This window comes from Euprymna scolopes, chromosome 14 (assembly GCF_053919585.1).
Source record: "Euprymna scolopes isolate OS-2025 chromosome 14, ASM5391958v1, whole genome shotgun sequence".
Taxonomy (NCBI): Eukaryota; Metazoa; Mollusca; class Cephalopoda; order Sepiida; family Sepiolidae; genus Euprymna; species Euprymna scolopes.
In genome coordinates this window covers 38,132,171-38,150,197 of record NC_136495.1, presented here as the reverse complement: position 1 = coordinate 38,150,197, position 18,027 = coordinate 38,132,171, and the positions used below count along the sequence as shown (strand labels likewise).

General features: G+C 29.5%; 1 protein-coding gene across 9 annotated transcripts in view; it reads right to left on the bottom strand.

The window, feature by feature from the left end:
* LOC145292962 (kinesin-like protein KIF21A) overlaps positions 1–18,027 on the bottom strand; it is a 267,292-nt gene that overhangs the window by 125,220 nt on the left and 124,045 nt on the right. For all 9 annotated transcript variants that reach the window (XM_080139175.1, XM_080139176.1, XM_080139177.1 and 6 more), the window contains exons 5-10: positions 16,776–16,832; positions 14,086–14,178; positions 9,889–10,014; positions 3,906–4,070; positions 2,116–2,231; positions 435–630 (exon numbers count right to left, since the gene is read on the bottom strand). In XM_080139175.1, coding sequence (XP_079995301.1) covers positions 435–630; positions 2,116–2,231; positions 3,906–4,070; positions 9,889–10,014; positions 14,086–14,178; positions 16,776–16,832 — 753 coding nt within the window. The remainder of the gene's footprint in view (positions 1–434; positions 631–2,115; positions 2,232–3,905; positions 4,071–9,888; positions 10,015–14,085; positions 14,179–16,775; positions 16,833–18,027) is intronic.

The following is an 18,027-nucleotide window of genomic DNA, read 5'->3' as shown; positions in this document are numbered from 1 at the left end:
ATTGTATAGAATTCCAGGTAAAGAATGGTAGTAGATATCCAGTCAGACTCAGCAGTGGTTCTCTTATGTCAAGATAAAAAGCTATGGCTGAAAAATTCAAAAGAATTCAGTATATATTTTATACAGTGATTCTGGTAAAGATTCATTTTTATCAAACCTGGCTATAAATATAAACATCCAAAATACCAAGTATATTATGTTAAAAACATTGCAACAGGCTCCTTCCAATACTCTCAAATGGTCAAATGATAAGAGTGTCATCAAATACCTTCTATGATATTAGCAAGGAGTATATGTACTGATAAAGAAAATGGAAAAGGGAGCTATCGGATCCTCCTTGACTATAGTCGATTCATTTATTTTAAAGATAATGAAACAGATTTAATAAATAAGCTTTTCATTTTGAAAGTAAAAAATTCTGCAACAGAATTTACCGTTTTGTATTCTAACAATTCTTTCTGCAATAAAGAATTTTCCATTCTTAATTGCGATAATAATTTACTAGCTTTGTCTTGGTTAGCAACCACAACATTCTGAATGTTCTTTGCTCGGTTGGCATATTTAAGCGTATTCAAAGTTTCCATAAAATCCCTGTCTGATGGAGAGACACATGCTATCATCAGTGTTCGGCTGAAAAAAAAAAAAAAAAAAAAAAGATTAATTAGAACTTAGAAGTAATCAACCAAAATATTCAAATTTTATTTGAGCAAAAGCAGAAAACTCAAGAATTACATTTAATTCAGAGATACAAAAAAAGTTGCTAAAAAATTAAATGATTGGATGAAATGAGATTTAAAATAACACGAGTGTAGAAAAGTTTATCTGTTCAAAAAAAGTAAAAAATTATGAACATTTTCAGGGTCTATCTGATGAAATACTCAACATTAGTTTTAATTCTATATATTCATACAAGGTCAAGGTAATATACATATATATAACTAAAATAACAAAGATAATATTTATCTTTATACAGTAGAACCCCAGGATACGGCAGCCCTAGAATACAGTTTTTTTTCAAGTTACAATGGGGAATACAATGTTTTCCGGCCACCTGGTTACAGTACTTACCCCATCTTACAGTGTTATTTATAATTTTATTTAATTATATACATGTGTATTATATACTGTACTGTATTTTGTTACCGGGGTTCTACTGTATTAGAACCTATTGAGATAATAGAAAGCTCAATATACTAGATTGAGCAATTAATGAAATTTAAAAAAAATAAATTAATTAAAATTACAATATTTATTAATGCATCCAAAAATTCAAACAAGGAATTATAAAAAAAAAAATCATTAACTTATGGATTTTCTAAGATAGACACTTTATCACAGGATAAATATTAGTAAAAAAAAAAAACAAAAAAAAAAAACATGCTTTCTGTTAACTAAGGCATTCTCAATAGAATTAAATTCTTTCATTTGATTCTTTTAATCTGGGTAAAATCATATTACCACCAGTCTAGTTTACCGAGTGACAAACATGACTAGCTATAGATTCACAAGCAAATTCAAATGCTTAATGTAGACACTAGTCTATTTCCAAAGAAAAGGTTTAACTGCTATTTACACCCTAAAAATCTTTGTTGGTTTATAGACATCATAGGTGTATTATTAGTGGGTTAAGAATGTATTGATTAATTATTACGGTGAAATCTGACATTGCTATTATATTCTGCATCATCTGAGATATGTATATGTTTGTTATACACCTCATATCATCATCCCATCAACTTCACACAAATGTAAAGGCTTATTTCAAATGTGAAGTTTATTAGAGTGAACAATTACAGAAATCAGAGACAGCATAGACTGCACTACTTAATTTTTAGTTTAGCTCTCACTGGAGACAAACATCTTTTGATGTTGCTGTCCTATTCGAGTATCTGCCAACCAAAGTCAAATTCCCTTTTTCTGAAACTTGTATGATAACTTCATTTTTTTTTTTTACTTTTTTGAATCCTATATTTTGAACCCTAATTTGTCCATTCTCTCCAACAAAACTGTTTTTCTTATGTAATACTCTGGAAAAAAATTAATACAGCAAGAGTACAAAATCAAAAAATGTCAGAAAATTGGTAGTGCACATGTATAAGGTTTAGCTTAATTCACCTGTTTCCACCTAAGGAATCCTGCAGTAATCGTGTTAATTTTGAGTCTCGGTAAGGCACATGGGAACCACGTTTAGTTTTGTCTCCAAGAGCAGATATCACATTACCAAGAGCAAGCTGAAATAAAAACATCAAAATTTAAGATGGATGTTAAATAGAACATAAGTTTGGTATTTGAAAACATTTCAATATTTAATACAGCAACTACATCTGATTAAGTTTGCATCAACTGCTTAAAAGCATATCAGTCCTTTCGGATTATTTAATGCCAAACAATGTCTATAGTAAAATTTGATTCGACCAACACTCCTGTGTATAGTTCAGCTTGAAACCAAAATGATGCCACTTACTCCAGTGTATTGAGATTTATTTGAAGCATTTATGACCATAGAGTTATAGTTAACTTTCATGAAAGTCATTGATAACTTCAGATCATTTTTTTGTAGAATAATTGCTTTATCTACAGTTTGCAGATTTTGATGCATCAATATATTGAGGATGAAGAATGAATACTTTTGATTTTAGATATCACTACAAAAAAAAAAAAAATAAAATAAAATCACAGGTTCAAATCAGATCACAGTGCAAAGAAATCAAATGATCAGGGAACTTCAAGACATTCAGTAGGAATTTTAATCATTTGATTCTTTTTTAGCACTGATCTTTGTTGACCTACAAGATCTCCTGATCTGAACCCATGATTTCTTCTTGTAGGAACATTTAAACTCAAAAGTATTCAGTCATCGCCTTTGATCTACTGATGAATTAAAATGTGTAAGTTGTGTAGAAATAGCTATTCGACAAGAAATGAGCCATAATGTTAAGTTTTATGAACTTCAACGTTTCATTGGAAATAATGGGAAGAATTCAGCTGATTTAACTAGCTAAACTGAAATGGCATTACATGTACATACAGAAAATAAGTTTTCTTTCCATTATAATTAAGTCTCCAAATGTGTTTAACCATTTTGATCTATCCTGTATAAAAGAAAATTGTATTTTCATCTGAATGTCCTTAACTAAAACTTAGAAACTACCAAAGATACATTTTACATATAACGAGTTAATATTACCGCCAAGCTGTTTATAGTAAACAATATATATGCATTCATTCACTTGGGATCATTAGGGATCAAATAAGTGCAATTGGGGTTGTCAAAAAAGTTTTTTTTTCATTCTTACTGTTAAATGTTCAAAATATAACACCGAAACCAGTTCAAAAAGCCAGCTGTTTATGAATATCTTTCCTTTTTCTTTTATATTGAACCAGCTGCTAGAGTGAACGGATTGGGAGGGAGGGTACAAAGATGTCTGCTCAAAAACTATGACAAAGTTTATCAAAAAAAAAAAAAAAAAAAAAAAAAAAAAAATTTCTGAATTTTCATATTTGGATTCTTCAGACTACTGTTCTCATTTGGGGTTATTCTCACAATATTTTAGGTGTACCTTGTCAAACCTGGGACTCCTTCTGTCAATCCTCGATCTGCATATTCTCAAGTTTGACAAGATACATCTAAAGACTGTCAGAGGTTTCATCAGCTGAAACATGGCAAAAATAATGCTCAAGATAATAGTAGTCCAAATAATTCCAATGCAAATTATCAATCGTAATCTAAAAAATTCAGAAACAATAAAACATTTGAGGACCTAGCAACACCAGATCACCCAGCTTGTTTAAATACAAAGGCAAAATAATAAATCATGTTATAAAATGTGACGAGAATATTTTAATTTTATTTTACAATTTAATCTATTTTAAATTAGAAATCAAATTTTAAATTAAATACTCACCAGACCACAATTTATTGAGATCCCTTCTTTCGCTCGATCCCCCGTTGCTCCTGTGCGTTTAAGTCTTTCTGATCCAGCTAAGTCCACAAAATGGAATTTGGCGGTCAGGGTTTCAAGCGTCGTCTGTGAGCAATCTTGCTCTTTTCCATCATCATCAGCTGGAATCTAAAACAAGAACAGATTTTATTTTACATTTTCTTTAAAAATCTTTAATATTTTTTCTGTATTTTTATGGGATAAGCACAATGACTGGGTTGATATTTTGATGGCTCTTCCTGTTTATTGTTACTTATTGGTAGGGCTAACAACTAATAAGACTTCCAAACCACCCAATTTCACAAAAGACTTGTCAACGAATATTTTGTGCAAGATTTTCTGGCATTTAACATTTTCCATACCTTCAATTTCACTGGATAATTTCCAAGATTATGTCTGCCATGATGAGGACCAGCATTTTCTTAAATTAGTTCTTTTTATTTCCAGATAATCCTAATTTAGTAACTTTATATCATTTTTTTTTATTAAGATTGCCAAGTTTTATTTTTCTATATCCTTATTATAATAAACATATCAATTAATCTATAGTGTATTTCTTCCTCAAATATCTTCACTAAAGATTTTGAAACTAAGAAATATGGATAAATGTGCTCTGAAAGTACAAGTAAAAAATTTTTAAATATAAATTCAAATTTACACAATGTTTACATCAAGGAAAAAAAAAAAATTTCACACAAGTTTAGCATGATCCTCCTAATTGAAACATTGGGGGAGGGAGCAGGTCATCATTTAGGAAAAAACAGATTTTCATTTTCTAATGACACCATGCCACAAGAAAAAAAAACAAAATTTAAATGTTCCCATGCATGATGAAGACATATCGAAACTTAATTTAAAATTTTTAAATGTTTACTTTAAATTCTACATATTGACTTCTAACAAATCTAATATATAAACAGCCAAATGTCTGTCTGTCGGTCTTGTCTCCACATTTTCAAATTATCTCCTTTGAAAATAAATCACAGAAGCGCTAGGGGCTTCAAATGATTGGATTTTTTACAGGCCATTCATTCACATGTCTTTAGCTGGTTAAAATTGTTTTTAAGGGGGTCAAATTGAAAGAAAAAAAATCAAACATTTTCTACATTCATCTTAGTTTATTTTTAATCGGTTTATATGCATGTCACGTTGGTACAGTGGTCATGCCGCCAACTTTGAATGCTACAGTTTCGGTTTTAGCTAACAGCACCTAAATTTTTTTTTTTTTACTTTTGAAACAACTATAATAATGATAAATTAAAATATATTTAAGCGTATTTTATGCCCACTTTCTCGTTCTAATTAAAAAGTAATAGATTTTTTCAGTTACTATTTCAAAAAGTCAAATTTTAAGTTATTTTCAATCTCCATATTTTTTTTTTCTAGTGACTTTCCAGTTTCTCCTGAGAGTCCTATTTAATTTTGGTTTTGTACTTAGTTCAAAAAGTAGAAATTCATCCCAGTTATTTCCTATTTTAGTCACATGAATTATTCATAAATTAGTTTCACTATCCATGTTTCATCTTTTCTATGTCACTTTGATAAATACACAATGAATATGGTTTCACCATTCAGATCTTATCCAGAAAAGCAAAAATAAAATTTATATGTAGCTGTGATGGAAAGAAAAAAAAAATACACCAAAAATCAAATTGATTAACTAGTTTTATTTTTAAATAAGGAAATCAAATTTTATGGTTAAACGACAAGCGACAATCTCACGACACCATCTGGAAAACAGTCTTTAAAAAAAAAAAAAACATAATAAAAAATAAATTAAAAAGGACGATAACTCCAAATCCAAACTATTGCAAGATTTTAGAAAGTTATTCTTAACTTGAGGATAAAGGGCACTGGTAAAACTTAGTTCACTTAATGATTTTCTCTATAAAAATAAAACTCCTTGATAAAACTGATTTTAGGTGTATGATATTTTCTTTGTCGCAGGCATGTACATTATACAGCTTTTACTTTTTCATGATGTGGGGGAAGTTCTGGACAAGCATTAATGTATTTGTGTTTCTTACCTATATGTAACTTTGTCAATTAGTAGGTACAAGCAGAAATAGGGGGACCTAGTTTTGAAAGCAGATTTATCATTTTTTTGTAGGTTTCCGACTACTTTTAATTGTATTTGAAAGATTAGACACTAAAGTTAATTTCCTAAAGGAAAAAAATATTTGTACACGTAAAAAAAAAATTAAAAAAAAAAAAAAAAAAAAAGTTATGAAAAATGTTTTCACGGCGAGCTAACCAATTCAGCTAAATAAATTGTTAAATAAATTTATTGTAAAAATCTTTTAAGAGATAAATATTAGTTTTCTGGGTCTATTTCAAAGATAATTAGTAAAGTCCTAAGATATTGAATTAAATAAAAAAAAAAATAAAAAAAAAAAAAAAAAAAACACCTTGTTTGTGCAAAAATAACTTGATTAGCCCTCAAAAAAGCAAGTAATTCTGCCGTTCACCAAAAATGCAACAAATAAGGGTTTGTAAACATGATTATAAGGAGGCCACAAATTTCAGCCAATCAAAACACTGTTTCAAAATGAAGTCATGATAGTAAAAAGAGGTAGGGGTGTCAGATTTCTTCTTCCCCCCCCCCAGACGTGCATCCATACATTCCTATTCTGAACGTTTGTATTAATTTTTAATTTTATTATTTTCTATGTTCCTGTTTTTAAATTATTATTTTTTTTAATTATTGCTCAAGATTATATAAAAATTATGTTATGCTGAAAGTTTCATTTTTGCAAGCAAGGAAATTATTTAAATCTTGCATATAAAAATTATGCGAAATCTAATTTAGAAAAAAAAAAAAAAAGAGCAATATTTTTGCTATTATAATTTTTTGGTGTGAAAATATTGAATAAACAATGCTTAATTCAATAGTAATATCGGTAGTTCGAGAAATTCATCTTTCTTAGAGTTATATCAAATTAATTAATACGGACTTTAGGGGCTTTTTTTTGTAATGTTCCTGTAAAAATTATTTTTTTTTTTTTATTGTTACAAATTACAATGCTTTATTTATATAAAAAAGCAAAAATAAATTCTTGAGTTTTTTTTATTTACTACTGAAAACCATAAATTTAGTAAAGTTTTCTTTTGTTTAAACAAAATAATACATTTCCACTCAGATTTAAATAATAATTAGTTCATTATATTCCGCGATCATTATTTGATAAATACTGAAAATTTCATTAAAATTGGTTAATTTCCTGATTTTTCGTGAATTTTTAAGTAAATGGAGGGGTCAAAATGTTTATACATTTTCAGCATCGGCATTCATTTTGCCCGTACCTACCAATTAGACACTGAATTATTGTTTTTTTTTTTTGTTTTTTTCAAAGTAAATAAAGGATAAACTAAAGTGAAGGACAATAAATAAAAGTGAACATACAGACTCCCAGGTAACACCAGATATGAGGGGCATTCCAAAAGTAATGCCTCCTATTTTTTTTTTCTGCCCAAATGAATCAGAAGAAATTGCAAATTGCATTGTTATAACTGAACTTGTGTATTCATGACCTGAAAGTTTGATCTCTGTTGCAGATATTGATGGTGTGCAACTAAGAAAGCAACCTCTGTCCTGGACATACATACATTAGAAGTAGAGATGTGTCATTGAATTTCTAACAAAAGTGCACTGAAAATGGTGGTGACTATGTAGAAAAATAAATTTAGGAGCACAAAAGGCTGCTCATTTTAATGGTATCAAACCCGTCTTCGTAGCTCTTCATCTTTTTGAGTTAAAAAAAATTTTTATGAAAGCTCTACTTTTGAAATGACCCTCAGACGGTTTATATTGAAAAGTAAATTATATAATAAAGTGTTACTGTTTTTTATTTTTCTTATTTTGTTCTAGCTGGGGATGGGGCATCCTGCCAAACGCCATACATTCACCTATCTCCGACATACCAACTGAGAGATCTTTTTACAATTCTAACCACCCTTTAAAGTACAATTGTACCTCTTGCACTTTTTTCACCAGGTATATTTGCTAGGTAGTTTTTGAAATTCTTTTCACGAGTCCAGTTGTTTCTATAATTACTGGAATGATAGAGATCTTCCAAAGATTCCAGTTTTTCATGATTATATATATATATATATATATATATATATATATATATAACATATATTTTAAAGGAGATTAGAACAATAGTCTAAAGAGCTGAGTGTATTTTAATGTAACAGTGAAATTACTAGTTTAATTAAAATACAGGAAAGAGAAAGTGCTCGTAATTTAGATATATAATAAGCTCAATAGTTAAATGTCCTAGAGCTAATTCAATATTAAGTAATGTGATTGATAATTTAAAATTTAAAAATCAAATTATAATTAAATTAAAAATCCGTTTCATAAGAAGGAACAACAAAATCAATTATCTGTATGATCGTTTTGGAAAACAATGCTTTTTATTGTGGTATACATCAAGTTACGTACAATAATTACATATAGATTTTTAATAAGCAAGGTCTCCTCGTCAGCAAATTTTGAAGGGTTTTTATTGAATTTAAAAGACACCATAAATTCAATAAAAACCCTTCAAAATTTGCTGACGAGGAGACCTTGCTTATTAAAAAACTATATGTAATTATTGTACGTAACTTGATGTATACCACAATAAAAAGCATTGTTTTCCGAAACGATCGTACAAATAATTCATTTTGTTGTTGTTCCTTCTTATGAAACGGATTTTTAATTTAATTATAATTTGATTTTTAAATTTTAAATTATCAATCACATTACTTTATATATAACATATATATATATATATATGTTAAGTTTTGAGACATTGTGTTGAACAAAGATGGTGGCGTAGTTCAGATCAGTAACCAAGATGGCGACCAAGAATCAAATGCGGTCCGTGGCGTAGTTAACTTCTTAAGTTCTGAGATATTTTAGCATCGCCTCTTTTCAATACTATATCTATATATTTAGACGATAGAAGTCTGTCTCTGATTATAAGAGATGCATTGGATGATGGAAGGAAAGCATTGAACTTATTAAGAGAACATTATTTATCAAAAGGGAAACCGAAAATAATATCCCTATATACAGAATTAATGTCTTTGAAACGTAACAAGGATGAAACGATTACCGACTACGTTATAAGGGCAGAAACAACTGCCAATGCCTTAAATCTCTCAGGTGAAATAATAAGCGATAGCTTATTGATATCAATGACCCTCAAGGGACTTCCAGCCGATTTTAAACCATTTACAACTGTTATAACTCAGAAAGATAAACCCCTAAATTTCAGCGAATTTAAAGTGGCATTGCGCAGTTACAAAGAGACTAATCGTATGCTCGTGGACAATAATAACTCCAGCAATATTATGAAGTTCAAAAATGCTTCTCAAAAGCGGACACCACCAAATTACGCACCTCACTGTAACGTATTCTCCAAAAGTAATTTTCCCAAGAAAAAGAAAATTATCTGCTATAATTGTGGACGACCCAACCACAAAAGTTTCCAATGTCGATATAAACGCTTTAAAATGGACTCCGTAAAAAATGTTGAGAACTTTGAGGAAGAACATACATTTCTATTCACATGTAACTTTGACAATACCACAAACGGTAAAAATCTCCTTGTAGACTGTGGTGCTACAGCGCACGTTATCACCAAGGAATCTGATTTTATTAATTTTGATTCAAACTTTAATCCTCAAAGTCATTTTGTCGAACTTGCCGACGGTAGTCAAATAAATGATATAGTCTTGAAAAAAAGGCGATGCTAAAATATCTCAGAACTTAAGAGGTTAACTACGCCACGAACCGCATTTGAATCTTGGTTTCCATCTTGGTTACTGATCTGAACTACGCCGCCATCTTTGTTCAACACAAGGTCTCAAAACTTATATATATATATATATATATATATATAATATATATTCATTCTTGCATTACAAAGCTATATATAAAGTAAGTTTTACTTACTTCAGCTGCCACTCTGTCCTGTCGAATATGAAGCGTGAAAATAGCATGAGATCGAGATGATTGCACATTCATCTTCGTACTTGCAGTTGCACGTGATAATGCACCGCCTTTAAGCAACTGTATAGTCTGAAAAAGAAAAAAGGATGCATGTGCACATATTAAACAAATAAAATGATAAAACTTACTTATAAATACAGACAAATATTTAAAATATGATTACAATTCAGTGTATTATTTATTATAATTTAATCAAGTTCAGCTTTCAAAAAACATTAATTTCAGGACAATGAAACAAATATAGGACATTTGAAAAGACTACCGTAAAAACAACAAACGGACTTTTAATTCTATGCTCCAATAACATGGCAAAAAAAAAAAAAAAAAAAGAAAGAAAAAAAGAAAAAAAGACATACTGAGGATGAAGTGTATCTTCGAAATATATTTATAAATTTCAAACAAAATAAATGTTTCTTTTGTAATAATGCGTTGTTTTGGCTTCAAACGTATCTAATACATATTTATTTTATTCAAATATAGGATGATTTTTACTCAAATACTCAGACTTCTGCAAACGATTAAATGTGGATCCAAAAGTCAATATATATGCAATGATTATTTTTATTTAAATATAAATAGTTCCGTTTCACAATATTGTTTTATACAGATACTAGCATTTCAGCCTGGCGTTGCCCGGGTGTTTGGATGTGTATGTTGAGCAAAAAGTGGCAGTAGGAAGGCAGGCTCGAACCCGTACCACAAAGGAGGAAAAGAACGGGGTAAAACCTAACGTTTATGCTGTTATGACCACCACCAAACCGGAAGCAACATTTTTTTAAAATTAAGGCTAGACAATCTAAAAGGAGAGGATAACTTTCAAAAATATCGGCGAAAAAAGTGACCCCCTCCCCTTTAGAAAGTGCCTAGTTGAAGGGGAAGATATTAATGTTTTTAGCCAATTTTTCGATATTTGTCGTATGAAAGGTTGAACTTTAAAACGCTACTGATCTTGGTAAAATCCGTCGCCTCTATTGAAAGTTTAAGGCAGACATGCAAATAGACATACATACATACATTTATATATTGGTAACTAAATTTTCGACCCAAACTGATGAAAAAGCTTGCACTATCTCTGAATACCCTTTATGTAAAATTTCAAATATTTAGACCAGAAATTGTCTGAGTAATTTGGAAGAGACCGCAGAGGTCAATTTTTTATAACTTTGACCCCTTTTTTGACCCCTTAACATTTATTGTTTTGGGCTCAAATCAATTTAAGTTAGATCCATGTCCAAGGAACCTACATCTAAAATTTCATGTGTTTAGACCCAAAATTGTAGGAGGAGTTTGGTAGAGTTCTCAAAGGTCAAATCGTTGAATTTTGACCTCTTAAGAGCCAAATTTCTGTCCGAAAACCAATCACATCGATTTTCTCAAATCTGAGTACCCTGTATATCAAATTTCGAATCTGTAGGCTTAAAATTGGCAGAGTTATTGCGTAGGGAAATGTACACAGACAATTTCACTTATTTAGATTTCACTTCTTTTGTGTTTAAATTATTTTCTTTAGAGCTATTGAATTCATTTTGAAGAGAAAAAAGGCAAATTTGTTTCTTTTCCTTTCTTCAAGTCACATTAAAAATTAAATTTGATTCGGCATTATCGTTAATGTTTCATGTTTATTAGTCCACGCACAAAAGAGCATGACACAAAATGTTTTAAATAATAAAGACTTTCGCTGGCGAGGACTACTATTGACCATAACCAGTTATACAATCCTTTTGAAATTTTAATCTATTTTTCTCGTTATGTACCGAATATTTGTTAATGAAACCTATATGAAATTTGTTCCTTATTAAATTTTAAAGATTTTCTATTCTGAAAGAAGTTTAAAAAATTTAATCTAAAAAAGTTATTTTAAAGTTTTTATTAAAAAAAATCAGATTTTCTCATTCAGACCTGTATTACAAAGAGGGAGTTGCAAAAAATGAGTTGTGGTGTGAGGAGAAATACAAACTGAAATAGAGAGAAGGAGAGTTTTAAAATATAATCTTAAAAAGATAAGATACAAGTTAGAAAAGCATTTCATCCAAAATTGTTAAACAAAATGTTTTTACTATAGGCTTTAAAAATAAAGATACAAGATTCAATTTGAAATTTATTTATCTTCAAAGTGCACTTTTATAATTTTTACAAAATAAGGTATAAAAATTTAATTTAAATTGAATCAAAAAATTACCTTGGATTTAGTTTATGTAATGTACATTTTGTTGCAATTTAAAAACATTATCTTTCATCTAGAAATTAATGATATAGATATAAAATTTTCAATTAATTTTTTTTAAAAGTGCAACAGAATGTACATTACATAAAATAAAACCAAGATAATTTTTTTTATTCAATTTAAATTAAATTTTTATACCTTTTTACAATTTTTGTACAATTTATAAAAGTGCACTTTAAAGATAAATAAATTTCAAATTGAATCTTGAAACTTTATTTTTAAAGCCTATAGTAAAAACATTTTGTTTAACAATTTTCATGCCTTGGATGAAATGCTTTTCTAACTTGTAAAGTCATGAATGAAAAATTTATTTGAAACTAGCAGGGATTACTCAGTAATAGTAATTTATTGTTTATTCTTTTTGCATAATTAAAAACGAGTTTCTTTACTTCTATTATTATCCTTATAGATAAATATAAGAATACAGAGATGCATTAATCTGTTATATACTTTGCATACAGGCTTTCAGTAAGAACACACCATGTAAATTAGATGGGCAAATAAAGCAATGCTGAAAAAAAAAAAAAATGTCACCTGTCCTCTATATGCTCAGAGAAATATTTAATATATTAGTAGTCGAATCCATATAGAATGAGAAGGAGAGAAATACAAACAAGTCAGTGATGAGAGACTGATTCAGTTATTTAGAATTTTTTTTTTTTTTTTTAAATAACTCGGTCCCATAACTAAAGGAATATTTAAATATATAGTGTTATTACTGTGTATATATATATATATATGTATATATATATATATATATATATATATATATATATATATATATATGAGTTTTGTTTTTTCCTATATAACACTAGGTAAAAAAAATTAATAAATATAGATAGAGTGATTAATGGTATTAATGATAACAAGTACTGATATGACAAGATATGAATGACCATTGTAAAATTTAGTATTACTAATAATTATGGGAAATTTGTTTTGTTATTTTGTTTTATGGCATATCAACCCTTTTGCAGTTATTTAAGGATGAATCCATTCATTTGGTTAAGTTTTATGCTTCAAGTTTTTTATATTTTCAAATATTTATTCATGTTTCGTTTAGCTTGGTTGCTTTGTTTTATGGCATATCAACCCTTTTTGGGTTACTTAATGCAGAATATGATTATTTTGGTAAAAGTTTTTATGCGTCAAGATCTTTATATCTTCAAATATTCATTAATGGTATTTAGTTTGTTTATTTTGTAGCGGAAATTGTTTTTGGTTTTGCAGAATATAAAAAAGTTTTGCAAAGACAAAGGAAAAAAAAAAAAAAAAAAAAACTATAACATCAATGTTTGGGGCATTTTAGGTAAGAAAGTCAATATCTTCAGAAAACTATCTGGTAGCATCAGAACGGTAAATTGGCTGCAGCATGTATGACTCCTGTAAAGAACAAGTTGAATATACTACTCTAAATAATACATAAAATACAATTTTTTTTTTTTACGTAATTTTTTTCAACTGTTGAAACAAAAATCAAGTTTCAAAGTTTTTTTTGGTGAGGATTGAGAATTTGTATCACTTGGTTTATTCAGATTATTCTAAACCATAACAGTAAAAATACAAATACATAAATCAATTATTTAAGCAAATATTTGAATTAAAAATATTTGTTGGAATTGCTTCCCGCCCAGTCCCAATTCGCATGGTGACTGGTGAATCATCCATTGCCTGATTCAGTAATGTTGTCATTTACATAAAAGGTAAGATTTAAAAGTCCATTTCTTCTTTAGTTTAATTAAAGTGACAATGTAGTTGCCCACTGTTTCTATTGTCTAAACCAGTTCTGTGATACAACAATCTTCTCACCAAATAGAATCAATTTAATAAAAATATGAATAATCCTTTTGGAAATATATATATACACACACACAAAAAAAATTTTTTTTGTAAATATATATAAGCTAAAGACTTACGGCAGAAAAAGATTCAACAGGTCGCGTATTTACTCCGACGACATAAATGGCGCCAGATGCATCTTCGTGAACCTTAATATGAGATTTCCTATTCTGAAATATTACAAACAAATTAAAATTGATTAAAAAATTATGTTTAAACAATTCATTATGTAAATTCATTTATAAAAAAATAAAATAAAAATAAAAAATTTAAAAAAATTAAAAAGAATTTTTTTTAAAAAATCACAACACATACATTATTCCAATAATATTTAACTTGATGGATGAATACAAAAGTAATCAATTCACATTAAATATTGACCCCCATAAATTAAGAGCAACAAATATTGATCAGTACGAAATACCTTTGTGAATGATTTTCTATTACTGATTCTCAATTTCATTCTCAAGCAATATACATGCAATACTGATTATCCAGCTGCTTAGTTCCAGAACCTTGCCAGATTAACCATTTTGCCAGACCATCTGATCTCACCTTGGAAATTAAATAAGCTTTAAATATAAGTGAATAAATGAAATATGTGAAGGTTTATATTTAAAACACAGCTGTCATTGAAGCTGCCTGTGAAAGTATAACTAGGGTAAAATTTAAGCAAGATGTAATCTCAAAATAAGAGACTAACACGAGTGCAAATCAGTTGATAATGCACTACACACAGAGCTATCTATCAATTTGGTTGCTTTACAACATATCAACATTTTGGGGTTTTTTAATGCAGAATCCAGTCATTTTAGTACAAGTTTGAGCTGTAAGTTCTTTATAGCTTTAATTATTTATTAATGGTGCTTAATTTGTAGAAATAAATTGTTTTTGTTTTTGACTTTGCAAACTATGAGTTTTGCAAAGGGAAAGGAAATAAAGAATATCAGTGTTTGGTGCAATTTGGTCAGAAAGACAGCCTCATCTGGTAGCACCAGACCATCTATTGGCCACCTAGTAAACTAGTCTGGAGACAGCTGGACTCAATACCCTGAAATCAAATTAATCGACCTCTTCACCTATGCAACACAAGAGGGATAACTCTAGTCTACACATATCAATGTAAAATAAGATAAAATATAACCATGGCAAAAAAATAAAAGCAAAATTCTTTCACAAATAGACATTGATATGAATGCACATTTTAGTAGAAAGTACTAGTCATTGAACAATAGAGGACTAAACAAAAAAAAAAGATATCAAAACCATATAAGTATCTATAAAACAATGTCATTTAGACAAATATTATTGAATAGCACGGAATTATTCTGTTTTACAATTTTCCTTTTTATCTTCTCGAAATTGTATATGTTGGATCCATAATCGCGAGCACTTTCGACAAAAGTACTTCTATCATCCTCAGGCATATTATAGAAATAAATGTAGAAATTGTTTTTTAATTTTCATATATATACGTTTTTTCGTAGTCACGTGGTAGCTTGTTACAAGTTAGGTGGGCAGACTTTTTTTTTTATATACATATATTAAACACATTTATATATACAAACACATATATACATTTTCAAAATTTTATCCCAAACATTTCAAAACGTTCCGGCTGCACTCATAATTAATATTTATTTGAGGCTTCTTTGTTTTAACGTACAATGCTTTGAGTATTCTTAGCCTATTTACATTTCTCTCACTCTGCAATACTCTTGTATTTTTTACCGTAATTCTTCAAAATTCCGAACGGTGGCAACCATGTCCCTTCAAATGTTGTGATATGGAGCTAGAGTCAGAGAGGTGTAGAGTCAATCTTCGCGACAATGTGTTAGTTGTTGAACCAATGTAGCTACTAATATTGGAGATACACTCTCCTATTGGGCAGATTAATTTGTAAACTACATTGGTCCTTTCCAACAGGTCATTTGTTTGCAAAATGTTTTTCATTACAAGGCTTGTTGTCTGTATTTTTTTATAATATATAATAAATTTTATTTTTTTATTATTTTTGGGAGCCACGTATCTACAGATTATATTTTTAAGAATACTCTCATCGATTTTTGCGTTCTTGTGTAACTGGTTACGGTAATATATATTAACAGGTTGATAATTTTCTTGAATATTACTAATTTGATTCAAATTACTAATGGCTACTTTTATTTCTTTATCTACAAGAGAGTTAGGGAATCGATTATTTACTGACACTTGTTTTATATTTTTTAATTCATTAAAGAATATTTTTTGCTTGAGGAAATCACCTTTGCACGATGTATAAGATTCCTTATTATATTCGTTTTATAACAGAATGGACATTCACTTTTAAATTTTTAAATACAGGAATTAACGGATGTAGGTTTTTTAAAAACGGAGGTGATAAATTCATCGCTACTAGAGTCAATGAGAACGTCTAAAAACGAGATTTTATTATTAGTACTTAGTTCATATGTAAAGTTAAGAACTGAATTATTCTGAAAGATACCCTTTAAATATTCTATTTCCTCTGTGTTATTGACAAGAATTAGTATATCGTCTACATATCGAACGTAAATAGGTTTCTCTATTAAATTAAATACCTTGTTTTCTAGATCAGCCATATAAAAATTACTAAATGTTGGTCCCAATACGGAACCCATGGCCACGCCATCCACCTGTGTGTATATATTTCCCAGATGATCAAAAAATGGGACTTTGGTTGTACACATTACTAATAATTCTTTTAGGATTACTGAACTCAATGTCACAGATAAAGTTGATTACTTACTCGGCTTTCTGGATCTTTAGACGGATCAAGAAGATCTAGGATCTCTTCATTGTACAACTGTAAAGAAAAAGAAAATTTTATGAGTATTTGTACAAAAACATAGCTAAATATTGGCGGATATAATATTTGAAAATAACCATTTAGCAAGATTGGAGGCAGGTGTATAAAAATAGTGTTGCGAACATGAATTTTCCAAAAGTCGAGTGTTAGGAGAAATCAGAAAATTTCATTAGAAATTAAAATGAGAATGTCACACACAGGAAATCACCCATAATACATAGTAAATAAGCTGATTAAATCATCTTTTTCTTTATCATGGAAAAGAGTGGTTTTGTTGAGGTCAGTTGCTCTCAATCCCTATGAGGAGAGACCTATACAATATTATGTATATATCGGAGGATAAAAAAAACCTTTGAAAGCATGGTTAAACTATATATGATCATGTGTTGTTTTTATTAATGCCTAGCAGGAGTGCCCGGCGTTGCCCGGGTGTTTGGAGGAAAAAAAAAAAAAAAAAAAAGCCAGGCTCGAACCTGTGACGTGAAGGCAGAAAAGAGTGAAAGAAAAGCTGACATCTTACCGCTACACTATGACATGAGAGGAAGTGAAAAGTATTCAAATTCATCGATATCAATCAAAAAGTTGACATGCTAAGTGAAGGAGTTCGAGCGGGTGCAGAAATGAAGGTTTGGCTGCAGGCTAGTTAAGTTTCCACTTTCTGCCATCCCCGACAATGTTGGGGAAAACCAGCTCCCCACAAAAAGGGGAGCTCTAGCAATGAATAGCAATTGTCTGATATGAAGGGTTTCACCCACATTGATCAAAGCTTTCTGGACATCCCAGCGGGAAGACAGGTGAAGCGACTTTGCTTCGATTAGTTTTGCTTTATACAAAAAAGACCAACAAACGTGAAAGGATGGAATAGAGGGAACTTTTTAAAAGTCGATCGAAATAAATGCAGAGACGACATCCAGAGACGAAATCGTAAATATAATCTAGGAGGATAAGAAAAGTTCTAAATAAATGTAACGTCGTAGAGAACCCGCCCCCTCGAAAAAAGCCTTTCATGGATATACAAAAACAATTGTCCGTTTAGCCTTTTATATATATATACTAGCAAGGGTACCTGGCATTGCCCGGGTGTTTGGAGGTGTGTAGGGGGGGGGTGTAAAGAACTTAAAAAATCGGAAAAATTCGAACGAAAAACAAAAACAAAAAGAACAGCCAACGAACGTAAAACTTCTTTAAAAAA